Below are 14,379 nucleotides of genomic sequence, written 5' to 3' on the forward strand. Positions count from 1 at the left end.
AATTTGCTCGAAGTCCATAAACATCAGCAGTAATATTCAAAATTTATGCATGTGATTTAAGATCTTTCTATCTCCTTAGCCTGCACTCTTAAACATGGTTATATGCTTGCCTCTATGTGTATAAGAGGGAAAAGCAGACAGAAGCTCCCAGGACAGATCATTTCATCCAGGTTTACAGTTAAAAGCATTCAGCAGAGGTTGAAGAACCCACTTGAATAAATACAGGAAACTTAAAGGCTGACAACTAAAGAAGAAACTGGAAAACTAAAAAGCAGTTCTCAAAACCCAAATGAAAGGTCATATTCAGAGGTGCAAAAGGACTAAAGCAACTTAGTAACGTGACAAGGGCACAGCTACTCAACTGGAAAACCACCATCCCTCGTATGTGAGTTGCTGAGCTGACATTACATTTAGATGAGTATTATTAAAAACACAGGGATATACATAGTGTTTAACAAAAACTGGTTAAACTGTTCTGTGCATTTTCAAAGTGTGAAATTCACTTAAGTGACACACTGTATTTCCCATTAGTCAGCTCTATCAAGCTTGTGAGTCTTCCTCCTCCAAAATAGTTCAATAGATTTATGTTAAAGACAACATGTGTATTGAAAGTAGCAATTTTATTTGAGTTAAAATTATTTACAAAAACCCAAAGACATACTTCATGAAACTGGTACAAACTATTTTTTTCCTGCCGTTGGCTTTTGCTCCAAAGATCACAGCTGAGAAATACTGTATAAAATAAAAATAGGATTGGATTCAGAAAAGTACTCTACCTTCTAGTTTCCAATTGGTAGTATTTACAGAAATATTTACAGTGGAAAAAAAGGTTACTTTAAAACTTTAGTTAATTTGCAAGTCAGCCTCAAGTACCCTAAAATGCAGAGTTCTCTGAGGGTTAAACACACACAAATGCACTGCGTTTGGTGAGGTGATTTCTCCCCCACCACTCCCCACCAAAATCTGCATCTCTATCAGTGCTTGACAATTAGTTATTATTTAAAAAACAAAACAAAACAAAAAACTGTTAAACACTGAGGTAAATCAATTCTCAAATGATTACCAGTGTAACAGAAAAATGTAGTTCGCCCTGATTGTTCTTATCCAAATGTTTTATAATATCCCTTACCATTCAGCCACAAGTCAGTTTTACTAAAAATCTCCTCCTTTTTCTAAATCCAATGATTAATAAATATCAATGTATTTTAAAATAATTTAACTAATTCAATTTTATGGGTATCATTCACCAATAAGCATTTTAAGTAGTTTGCTAAGCTAGCTGGTATACTCAGGGCAAACACAGCCTCAGTCTTTCCCAAGTTACACTGGCATACTATGCTCTTAGAAGGTGATGGGTGGGGGGCTGGGGTGGGTAGGAGGAAGAAGAAAACAATTTGACTGGAATCAGTTACTTCCTTATAGATTTCCCAACAATCTGCATTATCAAAAATAGGAAGACAATAAAAGGCAGCCACTGCATTAAAAAACATTACAGCTGGCACTGATCCAAGAGCCCCGATTTGTCACTTTATACAAGGAAATAACAAAGTCTAAATGGGTAAAAATTAGACTTTTAGCTATTTTCCCCAATACACACCAAACTAATATTTTTATGGCTTCAAGTTTTACAAATCCAATGAAGAAACATGATATAACTACCTGAAAGGTATTTTAAAGTATTAAATGAAAATCTCTGGAAAGCCTGTATTCAGGCCCAATCAGTAAAAAAGAAAAAATGTATAACCAGTGGTCTGAACAATAATTAATACAATAAAAATTTGCAATGTTGTAAAATTAAATATATAAAATATGTTACTGTGTGCTCCAAACAACACACTGTTCTATGAACTAAAAGAATCTGGATGAAGAAAAAGGATCTTCTCTAAACCAACAATTTAAGGCTTTGCGTTTATGCATTTGATCCTGTCACTCTTATAGAAGAATATACATGTTATCTGGAAACATGAATTCCACATTGGTGTTTTAGCTTCCTTATATTTACTGTATTGAACATTAGAAAATATATCTAGAGAGTTCTCCCTCAAAACTTAATCATGTTTCGAGAGTCTCCCCTGACTTTAAGGGTTAAACTACCCTGGGTTTGTCTGTTTTGCTTCATCCTTTAACAGGGCACATCATCTTATATTCCCTCAAACTGTTATTTGTTTGCTTGCGTCTATAGCTATGACTTACTATGGTATGATAATGAATATGGTCATGGTCTCAAAGGTGAAAAATACTTCAACAACCCAAACCAAATCAAGAATAAAAAAATATACTAATCCCTTGTGTCTTTGGATTCCATCTAATTTTAAATATAGACAGTAGTTCAGGGAACAACAACAAAAAAAATTCACAAAATTATTAAAAGCTTTATTTACGATTGGAATCATTCAACAAAAAAGCAAAAGCAAATGAGCCTGAAAAAGGAACTAAGCTGTCGTCTAGAATGTCCTCAGAACATTCAATGCCTCAGTAGCTACGCTGCCTTTGCACCTGGCTGGCATGACAACAGTGGCTCAACATACACAGCAGTTGCACTAACAGCAGCACAAGTTTCCCCCTAGAGCTTGCCCAGAACAAAGCAAGAGAACAAGGGGAGAGTATAAATTCTGCCAAAGTGTGTTTAAATACTGCGTGGAACTGTTAACAGCCTGAACCTTTTCCCTCATTTTTGATAGTTGCAGATTGATGTAGTAACTGTCATTTAGCAAATGCAGAATGCATGACGAAGAAGAAATCAGGTGGCCTTAAAAATCCAAATATGAATGATACTGATGAATGTTCTTGGTGTATCTTCAAGGACTTCTTCCGTGACTTTTCTTTGTCTAAGTATAGCTCCAGCATTGCCGAGCACCTGAAGCAAAGGGCAAGCAGCTAGCAGTGTTCCAAGTACTCAATCACTCTAGAGATGGACTTCTGGCCCGTAGTTCCAACAGCACACTGGAAAGGGGAGGGGTGGAGGTCGGGGGCGGGGGGGGGGGGGGGTGGGTGGGTTGGCGGTGGGAGTGGAGGGGAAGTCACAGTTAATTCTCCAAAGCACTGCATCAGAGCTTAAACTATTTAGCTTTATTAAACCAAACATTATGACTCAAAACAAGGTGAGATCAAACTATGGCTTTCATAATACAGTATCAATGTATTTGGCCCTAATAATTCAGTTACCTTAAAGAAACCATGCAATTATTAAAGGAAAATCATTTTTTTGCTTCTGTTCATGATGGCCATAATACTTGTATTTCTACTGTCATTTCTTAAAAAGTATTTATTGAATTTTTCTTTTAATTACAGTATTTATGCTTTGGTTTTCTGGTTGCAAATCATGTGGGCTCTTAGTTCCCTGACCAGGGACTGAACTTGCACACCCTACACTGAAGGTGCCGTCTTCACCTCTGGCCTGCCAGGGAAGTCCTGCATTTCTACTGTCATAGTGTGTCGTATGTAAAACCACAGAATACAAGTTACTTACGGTAAGATTCATGAAGCTCAGGAATTTTTTGAGCATCTCTGTCATTATTGAAAAGTCCCCTTCTGGCAGATACTCCCGCACAGTGGTCACATTGATCTAAGGAAACAAACCAAAGGAGCACTGGTCAGGTGGCAGAACACAGGAGTCTGAACCTTGCACTGTGTAGTTGGTTTTGGCACACATCCTGTTTCAAACTTATACAAGGTCCTTAAACTCCCTGGTTAATATGCAATTTCCTTTTCCACACTCTAACTTTTGTGACCTGTGAGTCCATTCTCTACCCCACCCTATCCCATCCTCAGAAAGAAAGGAAAAAGATAAAGCTGCCAAAGACTACAAAGAAACATTTATGTGCATATTTACTTTTGTAAATGCACAGAAAAATGCCTGAAATAACAAAATGTACTGTAGGGGGTGGGGCAGAACGAGCAGGGATAAGAATAGCAAGGAAATGCAGACTGAGAAAGTATCCATAAAGCTGATAAGGAATGTAAAGAAAAAGATCAAGGAAAATTCTTCATGTAGGCTAGGAATTAACTGTATCTTTCCAAAGGAAATCTAGTATCATCTATAGAAAAAAAATGTACGCAATGTCAGGACAGAAGATTAGGATGTTTCCCTCCGTTATTAGCAAGAAGCAGCCAAACTGTATATAAACCAGTTTATGGTAAGAAAAACACATGGCCTGCTTAAAATGTTGTTTTATTTCAATACGTATTTAAAATGCTTTAAAGATTCATAAAGAATAAAAGGAAAAGCTCTTCTAAGGAGGCTCACCTATAATAAAAAGCACATACAAAAAGAAAAAAAAGACGGGAAGAGGGATGCTTTTGATTTCGTATTTGTTGATGAAGACATGGAAGAGTACATATTATCCTCTTAGGAAATTTGCAACCAATCCCCTCTCTCCCACTTTTACAGCTACTCAGTAAAAGCTTGCAGCTCCAATCCTGAGGGATTTTGCCATCTTTCAATGCTGTATTTTGAACACACACTGAGGCTATATTGAGTGGCACATCGTGAGGGCAACAGCTAGCTGCAGAGGTAATGCAAAGCTGGGTTTAAATGCACCCTAACCAACTGCACAGAGAGGGGCAGGGTAGCACGGTGGTGGGAAGACTGGATGCTGGCTATGAAGATGGCTCAACAAAAAAGGGTGCCTCTCTCATTCAGAGTAAAGAATTAGATCCTAGGTTTCAAGTGAAAGCTTCTCAACAACCCAAATCAAATCCTTTTCTATCAACAAATTACGAGTACAACACAGTAAGTAGCCAAGGCATGGGAAGGAGAGTCAGAGCATTTACTTTAAAAGTGTGCAATAAATGGTAGTGTACAGGAGGTAAGAAAAGGTGTGAAGCGGCATGGCCTACTTCAGAAATTTAGAAACGCAACCAAGGGGTGTGACAGACTCTAATACTAGATCAACTATGCTTCAGTAAAATAAAATACTGGAGAAGCAGTTAAGTTTGGAGTCTTATAGCAGTAAACAAAGCTATCATTTCCTAAATGACAGTGAGTCAAGAAAGACTGGCGGGTTGGAGGGTTAACATGATCAGATGTGCTCTTAAGGAAGTTAGCTATGGTGGTGGTATGCAGGATTTCAGGAAAGGAGAGTTGAGAAAAGCAAGAACAGAAAGGCCACAGAGAAGACTGACCATTAAAACACACCAGATGCCTACCGGGCAATGGAAAGTGACACCAGGGTCTCCTGGGCTTCCTAGGCATGCTGTGCTTTACCTTAGAACAGCCCTTACTGCACATAACCACCTGATTCTCGTCTTTCCTCCACTTAAACACTGGGCAAACCAATGTCTTTTACATTTTGTGGCATCAGCTAGCTTTTCAGGGTTAATCATAATGACCCCTAAGGTAAGAAAGACATCCTGGGCTCTATAAATTCACAGTATTGTCTACAACCTAACCTCTCGAGACATGAGAGACAAATAATTCACATCTGAAAAAAACTCAATTTTCAGATTACTTAAGAACACAACTGAAACCAGGGTGTATGCAAAATATGTAAAAATCTTTAAATAGCATACCCACTCTTTTTTGGGGGGTGGGGGTGGGGTGTGCTTTCCTCCTCCTTTTTGCTTGGTATGTGCTTCCCATTTGCCCTTAAAATCTCTGAATTTTAAGGAAATAAGGACAAGGGCTGAGCTTGAAGACAGTCCAGGAAAGGAAATAAAGATTTGTGGGGCCTCTAGCACCATGGTAAGAACTCTGGTCTTGATCCTGAAAGCAGTTGTGCCAGCAAGGGCCAGCAACGAAGTGGGCCAGTATGCACTCAGCTCAGAGCCTTTCTACAATATGGAATAAATGAACAAGAAAGATCCAGAAAAACACACTGGACTTAAGACAAATAAGGTACACAGGAAGAACAAAAATGACAATGGATAAAACTTGATGGCAAAAATGAGGAAATGTGGGTGGGCAGACAGAAGCCCTTCATATCATGATTACGTTCTTTTCTTCTAGCCCTCTAGTCTTAAGAAAAGAGAAACTAGCCATCCCACTATACAACAGGTCTCCATTCTTTCTTGCATCCTGAATGCCCTTGCTTGTAGGGGGAAAAAACCCACCTCTCTTTTATTTTAAAATTTCTCTCTTCTACTGGGCCTCTCTGTTAAAAAAATAAATTTAAAAAAATCCCACGTGTCCTCCATTTTAAAGCAGACTGTTCAAACAGTGAGAAATGTCCACTTCTGTGCTGATTCAGCCCAACTGTGTACACATTCACATCCTTTTCGTAAAGTGAAAGTGAAGTCGCTCAGTCGTGTCCAACTCTTTGTGACCCTATGGACTGTAGCCCACCAGGCTCCTCTGTCCATGGGTTTCTCTAGGCAAGGATACTGGAATGGGTTGCCATTTCTTTCTCCAGGGGATCTTCCCAACCCAGGGATCGAACCCAGGTCTCCTGCATTGCAGGCAGACAGTATACCCTCTGAGCCACCAGGGAGAGCCATGATTTTTCATAGTTAACTCATGATCTAAATCTCACATAGTAATCCCATTTTCCTGGCCAATGAGTCATCAAACAAAAGCATGTGAGCCAATCTTGGCCAAGGTAAAGGAAGTCGACTTTCTGCATTGGGTGTGGAAAAGTCCTAGGGAAAAGAAATCATTGCTCTTTAAACAAAGAGAAACAAACAGGCCACATTCTTCTGCTGGGCACTATTTAACTAGGTGAGACACAGAGTCAGCATAGGTGCATGAAGAAAGCTAGCAAAAGACAACACGCAGAGGAGAGCAGAGTTTAAAGGTAGAAATTATGAGTCCTTGGTATCACTGAGGCGAACCTTTTCCACCTTAAGCCAGCTGAGCACAGGTCTCATATGGTGCTTTTACTTCAACCAAAGACATATAAGTTGATTCCTCTATCAATCTGGAACTTTCTCATCGAAACCAATATACTCTTACTTTGAAATGTACCTTCTAAAGTTCACCAAATATTTGAAAGTTTTTAACAGGAGGGAAAAATAAAGTAACAAGTTAATTAAGTAACGATGTGAAGTGGCTGCAGTGAAATTCTTATAGGATAACATAAAACAACACAGAACTCTTACTTACTGGACTCTCCTGGCAGAGACACCCAAGAAGCAGTGCGGTGTATGAGGCCACAATGCAATCCTCCATGTGTTTGCCAGCATGTTGAAGGGCTGAAAGTATTAAAACAGAAAACTAATAGTGCATGTGCATATATATATAAACCAAAAACTACAACAACAAAAGCACCTAGGAAACCAGCAACTGTGTCATCTTTACTTCAAAACTGCTAAACGTTGATAATGGTGCTGCTGCTGCTGCTGCTGCTAAGTCACTTCAGTCATGTCCGACTCTGTGCGACCCCATAGACGGGAGCCCACTAGGCTCCCCCATCCCTGGGATTCTCTAGGCAAGAACACTGGAGTGAGTTTCCATTTCCTTCTCCAATGCATGAAAGTGAAAAGTGAAAGTGAAGTCGCTCAGTCGTGTCCGACTCTTTGCAACCCCATGGACTACAGCCTACCAGGCTCCTCCGCCCATGGGATTTTCCAAGAAAGAATACTGGAGTTGGGTGCCATCGCTTTCTCTGGATAATGGTGCTAGGAAGATGTAATATCCACACAAATTAACCAAAAAAAAAAACAAAAACAAAAACAAAACCCACAAATGGTAGAGGGAGCTTAATATAAAAGCTAAAACCATAAAACCCTTAGAAGAAAACAGAGGACTAAATATTTGTGCCCTTGGGTTAGGAAATGGTTTCTTAGACACACCACCAGGACCACAAAAGACAATATAAAAAATAGGTAAGTTAGACTTTATCAAATCTAAAGCTTCACCTTCAAGAAGACAACTCATAGAATTTATCTGCAAACCAGGTACTTGATAAGAATCGAGGCTCTAAAAATTCTACTCAATAACAACAAAAGATAACCCAATTTAAAATATGGGCAAAATATCAAAACTGTAAACACCCTTAGGAGTCATGTTACTTGGTTGCTTCTCTTCACAGACAGTAAAGAGAGGCCCAGGGAGGAAACACAGACCTTCCAACAGTACATACACGCCACTCTCACCGCTAGGTGAAGACTGCTACCAAACAGCAAAGCCTGTGTGCACTCAACCAGAGAGGCCATAAAACAGCAAGATTATGACCACACATGAAGTAAAAAAATGTTTTACAGGGGAAAAAACACACACACACATCTTTTAAAAAATAAAGCAGTCAAAGAAAACATACCTTTATTGAGGTCGAGTTCTTCATCATCCTCCTCCTTCTTGTTTTTCTCTTCTGCACCATCAGTCTTCTCGGTTGATACCCACTGTATTTCTCCACTTGTTTCTTGCCACTCTCCACTCTTATCATGCTGAGTGGTGGGCGCATCTTTGATCAATTCATCTGTTTTACTTTCTGCCAACTGTGCTGCTCGTTCTCGCTCAAGGAACAGCTGATAAACATTTTTGAAGGTCATTAAAAAGGGATCACCTACCAACATCAATGTACCCAAATATAAGGCTCCATTTGCTTTTAAACATCATTAACCCTAAGAAGCATACTGTCTGGTAAAAAGGCTACACATCAGTAAAAGCCCTAGCTCTACATCCAACTGAAGACAAAACAAAACTATAAATGCTGCTGGGATTCAATTAAGTAAATTATCTACTGATGATGCATGCATTCTATTTTTAAGAATGAAAATCTCAACACTTTCCTTTAATTTGGATAATAACGGGCAGGAAGTTCAAGCAAAAATTACAAATTAAAAGTTAAAATTAAAACAGTTAAAAATTCTTTAAATCCAAGCAGCCTGGATAAATTAACTGGAAGGAAGAGAGGACACTGGATAAAGTTTCACAATATTTGGGGAAAACAAATGGCTTCTTTAAAAGAAATTTAAAGAAATAAAAAACAAAGAAAGTAGAAAACAAGTTCTCAGAGAAAGGCAGAACTAAATCTCAACTGCTATATTAACAATAAAAGTATAGTGCTTGCTTCAGCAACACATATAACAGAGAATATTAGCATGGTCCCTGTGCAAAGATGACACTGATATACAGACTTGTTGCCTACAGGGAGGGGGATGGGAGAGGGAAGGACTAGGAGTTTGGGGTTAACAGGTGCAAACTATTACATACAGAATGGATGGATACAAGGTCCTACTCCACAGCACAGGGAACTAAATTCACTGTGATGGGATAAGCCATAAGGGAAAAGAATATGAAGAAGAATGCATATGTATAGCTGAGTCACTTTGCTGTGCAGCAGAAATTAACACTGCAGATCAACAACATTTCAATTAAAAAAATCCAAGTACAATTGTCAATGGAAGTATATACCAAAAAAGTCTAAAAAGGAAACATACTAAAAACTCTTGCCTTCACTTACTTATTTCCCTGTGCTGGCACAAAGTTGAATATACAGAAAGCATTTCATATATTTGCTGATGTGATCTGGAGAAACCCTAAATTACTGATGACAGCTATCAGAAAACTAAATGCCAAGTAGATCTCAAAAACTTGCTGAAATATACAGAAGAATGGTATGTAAACTCTAATACCCTTAAGAAAGTAAATGTATTTTATAGTTTTTTCAGTTTGACTTCTAATTTAGTAAATATCAACAGATAAAGCACACATAAACAAAGCTCTTTGGAGTCCCCAGTAATTGTTAAGAGTATAAAGGGGGGCGGGCCAAAAAAAAAAAAAAAAAAAGAGTATAAAGAAGTCCTGAGATCAAAATGTTTGAAAAGAGACTGACAGGCATCTAGTTGCAGATTATTTCCTGAAAACACAGTTCACAAGCACTTCTAGTTTCAAAAAGACCAAAAGGATTAAAGGTTAGCTAAAATTTCAGAAAAATTGAAAAGGATGGTTCATTATTACTGTCACTTAAGGAAATGACAAAAGTAGCTTGCAAAAAGATAAAAACTGTAATGCCAGCATTGTCGAAAAAACCCCAAAAACTCACATATAGTTTTGGGAGGAAGTATAAACAAGAGGAAAGGGAGTGTTTGGGGTGGGGTGAGTTGGGGACATCAGTTTTAACATATTAGTACACATTCTAACAAGTTAGGAAATTACTCCAAAGATATACATACTTTGAAAAGTATGTCCCAGTATTCAGATGCACACAGTCCTGGGCACAGATCAGACCAGTAAATGCTAGAGGACTAAGGCTAGAAGTTAATACCTAATTTGTTGTTAATGATCTATCTTTGATTCATAAACAAATGGGCCTTGTTTCTGCTTTTTGCTAACAGTGTCTAATGAGTGACTGTCATAGCTGAAAACAGCGGAGTAAATGAAGTAATGGTACACATTCTAACCTCTCACTGAACTGGTAAAAATATCAGAGGGAGAGAGGAGGCTGAAGGGAGACAGAAGATGCAAGTGATCAAGAACTTGGACAGATGCAACGAACAAAGGGTTATGGTTAAACTGTTGCTTACCTGCACTAAAGCCTGAACTGCATGAACTTGTCCAGCTATCCTTAAACTATCATCTCCTTCTCCACTACAGAAGGAAGAATCAAAAGAACATGATGTTTCCATGTTGACAAGACAGTGCCGATTTCGAGCACTATATTCCACTAGATTTATCAGTAGACCTAAACCCTACAAAAATGAAAACATGCATGTTACCACAGGTGAGGATTAAAAGCAAATGAACACAATATGCGTAACCCTTCATGGCAGCCAGAAAGCAAGCCAGTGCTCGACCATCTACACGGTTAAACCCAGTATATAAAATGATCACCTTCCCAATCAAAGACGTCGTTTGCATCATCTTACTAGATCAAGTATGCATGTAAGCAACAAGCCACTTAGACTCACCAGCACTCGAATATCGAATCTCTGCTCCTGAGGTAGGTACTTTGGAACCTGAAGCACGCAGTTCATGGCTGTGCCAATCAAGCCATCCTGCTCTCCTGTTTTGGTGCTGCCCCATTCTGAAGTGGGGAATGGGCAAAGTGTGAAATTGTGACCAACTATTAACACGAATATTAAAAGTTAAAAACACATAGCTTAAAAAAGAATAGTCATTTCTTTATTAAAATATATTGTTGACTGTAATATTTCTAAGCCAAGCCACAAGGCAGGTTCTAAAAATATCAGCTCTTAAAAGCAGTTAAATCTATACATGAATAAGTGAGTTACGTGACAGCAATTTAAAAACCACTACACTGAGAGAAGAAACAAGGGGATTGGCTTATTTTTGCATGTGACACTGTACAGTCTATTAATGAGAATATATGCAGAAGCGTGGCTTACCATTGTCATTGGTTAAGTTGAGCAGCACCCCAATGATGGCTCTCATGCAGTCTTCCACTGCTTTGCCCACGTGGTTAGTTACATTCTGCTGAGGCAGAGGCTTACTGTCAGGTAAGCATATACTGTTCTCAGCACGGTTATACTGCTTAATCAGCTCTTCACAATGTTGTAATGCTCTTAAGAGAAGACAAAATATAGACTATTACGCTCAACAAAAATAGTTATATTAAGAACTTCTACTGACTTGGACCTTAATGCTTTAAATCTGTCATAAAGGCTGTCAAATTAATCTTTTTCTACTCAGATGTTATGTGAACTATTTAATCATGTATCAAACATGTCTGATATCACATTAGGTGCTAAATTTTATTTTGGGAAAACTTGTTAATATAAATTTTTCTAAGCAAAGTGAAAATTATAAACTCGATGTAAAAGTTTATACTACCAACAGCTGTCCCCAATTTTTCCAATCTCTCCAACATAACAAACCTACTACCCCACCTCACCCAAGGTAAAACCATTAAAAGCCAGCACTGGACACTTCTGAATTTCATTTAGATGTTTGTCCTTTAGAATGTGAACTCTCAGCAGGTAGAGGATATTATTTATATTACTATTACATAATAACTGTATAAACAGATACTAAATACTTCATAAACATTAGAACATTTTTAAAAACATGAGGTCATTTAACTGACATGTTTGTCTTCTGGCAGTCATGCAAGGGTATTAGCTACATCTAAGGATTCATAAGATACTACCCAAAGTAACAAAGAAATGTAATCTTTAAGTGGTTCTAGTATTTCTGAGACTCTTTAAATCACTGAGTCCATTAACTTAATATCTATGAGATAATGATGAAATACACAAATTGTGAGTTGATTCTTTATGTATACCATGCAAAATCCTTAAAACTACTATGTCTAATTCCCCTCTAGATGCTTCTTAAAAAAAACTCTCTAATTAGGAAGGTATTCGTGTCTAACCTAAAATAATGTGTTCAGATGTTTGGGGATGTTCACCAGGATTACCATGCTGTTACTGTTAACTGCCTAAGTAGCACTGAACTAAATCTGTTGGGAGGTGAGAAGAGACAGTAAGGGTGTATTGTTTAATTACTCAATATACCATCCTTGCATTTATCAGCATTCTGCTGAAAGCTTCAGAAAGTCTGAGGAGTGGTCTTTCACAAACATCCAATTCTAATGTCTACTGACACAAGTTCCTAATCACAAAAGGTTCCTAATGTTTTAGAACGCATTTGTCAGGAGTCATTAAGCATATCGGAGACATTTTAAAAATAAGATACAAATTTAACTTGCACAAATATTCTTTGGTGAGAAAGTAAAACATAGTAATAGAACAACTAGAACACATACCTTAAAGGTATTAAGTATGACACAGAATTCACAAATACAGGATGGAGGGAAAGCCTACAGACTAAAACAAGAATATTGGGAAGTAGAGACTATTAGAAATTTGGGATTATGGGAAAAACTGAATACTGACTGGACTTATAATATGAAGCAATTGCTAATTTTTAAGAGATGAAAATGCTATTTTGGTTATATTTTTTATTTTTATTTTTTTCCTCAATAATTACTTTTTTTTTTCATTTTATTTTTTTTAATATATTTTTTAAAGAGTCCTCTTTTCTCAAGTATTTATGGATGGAACTATATGAAATCTGTAATCTGCTCCAAAATAATATAGAGGGCAGAATGGATAAGGTTATATATACATGGTAACATGACTGGCCAATGTTTGATGATCACATTCAAGCTGCATGTACACTGGGGCTTATCATATTATTGTCTACTCTTATCTCTGTTTGAAATTCTCCAAAACAAGAAGTTAAAACACAGATAAACTTGAGTCAGGCTGTAGAGGGCCTTTGATACTAAGGACTTTGGACATACATCCAAAGACAAGAAATCACACAGATTTGGAGTTTGGGATTATTTTTACAAAACAAAAATCTGAGGAAGGTTAACCCACTGTGGTGTAACGTTGGACAGGCTAGAGGCCAGAGTACCAGGGCAGAGATATCAACAACTAAACAGACTTTTTAGTAAGAAGTTGCTGTTAATAAGCTAGAACCAAGACTGGAGACATACTTGGAAACTTTATACACACTGAGGTGATATCATTAGCCCAGTGTCAAGAACGCTGGGCAGAGAGTGTGAAATGAAGGAAGCTACATATAGATCTGGGAAAATAGGTATAAATAAACAGCAGAAAGCAGCTAGTAAAATTCATTTACAATAAAAATAAGGACTAATGCTTACTACTATATGCCAAGCATTATTTCAGGCTTTACATATGTATATTAACTCCTTCTATATATTGTACATAATCTATATTATATATAATATACAAATGATATTTTAAAATCTTTTTTAGAATTAAAATATTATTTAAAATATGTATCATATATAACTTAAAATATATTAACATACACACTTAATTCTTTTACTGCAACAACCTCGGGTAGGTAGATACAATTATTACCCTCCTTCTGTAAGTTCAGAGCTATTATAGGGCTGATGTTCTGAAGTTAAGATCCAAACTCAAGTCATTCTGGCTTCAGAATCTGTACTCCTAACTTTTATACCTTACTGCACTGCTTCTTGTTCACAAAACTGGACAGACAGAAGTACTTTATGGAGAAAGGAGACAATGGCACTTCCTTTAGAGTCAATCCAAATGCTTTAAATAAACAGCATGACATTTCAGAAGAACTTACTTAGCTGATGAAACAATGAGTTGTGAATCTTTATAGGCAATCAAGTAGCTTTGATTCTCTGGATTATGCACTGTTACCTAAAAGGGAAAATTTTGAAATTTTGTGGCAATACATAACATTCATTCATTCACACACAACACAAAGCGCTCTAAAAGACATAAAGATGAGGAAAAATTAGCCCTTGTTGTCTAAAGGGAGAAACAACCCACATGTTCTAAATTTAAAATAACAGAGCTACTGCTTTATTACAAAATCAAAACACCACTGTTATAACTGCTTGCTCACCATTAATATATTCTGTACTACACATTCATTGTAATGAACTACCAAGCACTTTAAATGTCAGAAAAGTGCTATCACTAACTTAATAAACTAATATTTTAAAGTTCTTAAGTAGATTCATTTAG

At 37.3% G+C, this 14,379-nt stretch overlaps 1 protein-coding gene across 18 annotated transcripts in view; it reads right to left on the bottom strand.

The window, feature by feature from the left end:
• Window positions 1–601: 601 nt before the first annotated feature.
• WAPL (WAPL cohesin release factor) overlaps window positions 602–14,379 on the bottom strand; it is a 77,358-nt gene continuing 63,580 nt past the window's right edge. For 10 of the 18 annotated variants that reach the window (XM_060406434.1, XM_060406429.1, XM_060406432.1 and 7 more), the window contains 8 exons: window positions 13,973–14,049; window positions 11,227–11,402; window positions 10,789–10,904; window positions 10,405–10,569; window positions 8,196–8,403; window positions 7,040–7,128; window positions 3,470–3,565; window positions 602–2,943 (listed from right to left, as the gene is read on the bottom strand). In XM_060406434.1, coding sequence (XP_060262417.1) covers window positions 2,878–2,943; window positions 3,470–3,565; window positions 7,040–7,128; window positions 8,196–8,403; window positions 10,405–10,569; window positions 10,789–10,904; window positions 11,227–11,402; window positions 13,973–14,049 — 993 coding nt within the window. In that variant the 3' untranslated portion in view covers window positions 602–2,877. Of the gene's footprint in view, window positions 3,566–7,039; window positions 7,129–8,195; window positions 8,404–10,404; window positions 10,570–10,788; window positions 10,905–11,226; window positions 11,403–13,972; window positions 14,050–14,379 lie in introns of all 18 variants that reach the window. The other 8 variants (XM_060406431.1, XM_060406426.1, XM_060406428.1 and 5 more) reach the window with 1 other exon arrangement.

Source organism: Ovis aries, chromosome 25, assembly GCF_016772045.2.
Source record: "Ovis aries strain OAR_USU_Benz2616 breed Rambouillet chromosome 25, ARS-UI_Ramb_v3.0, whole genome shotgun sequence".
Lineage (NCBI taxonomy): Eukaryota > Metazoa > Chordata > Mammalia > Artiodactyla > Bovidae > Ovis > Ovis aries.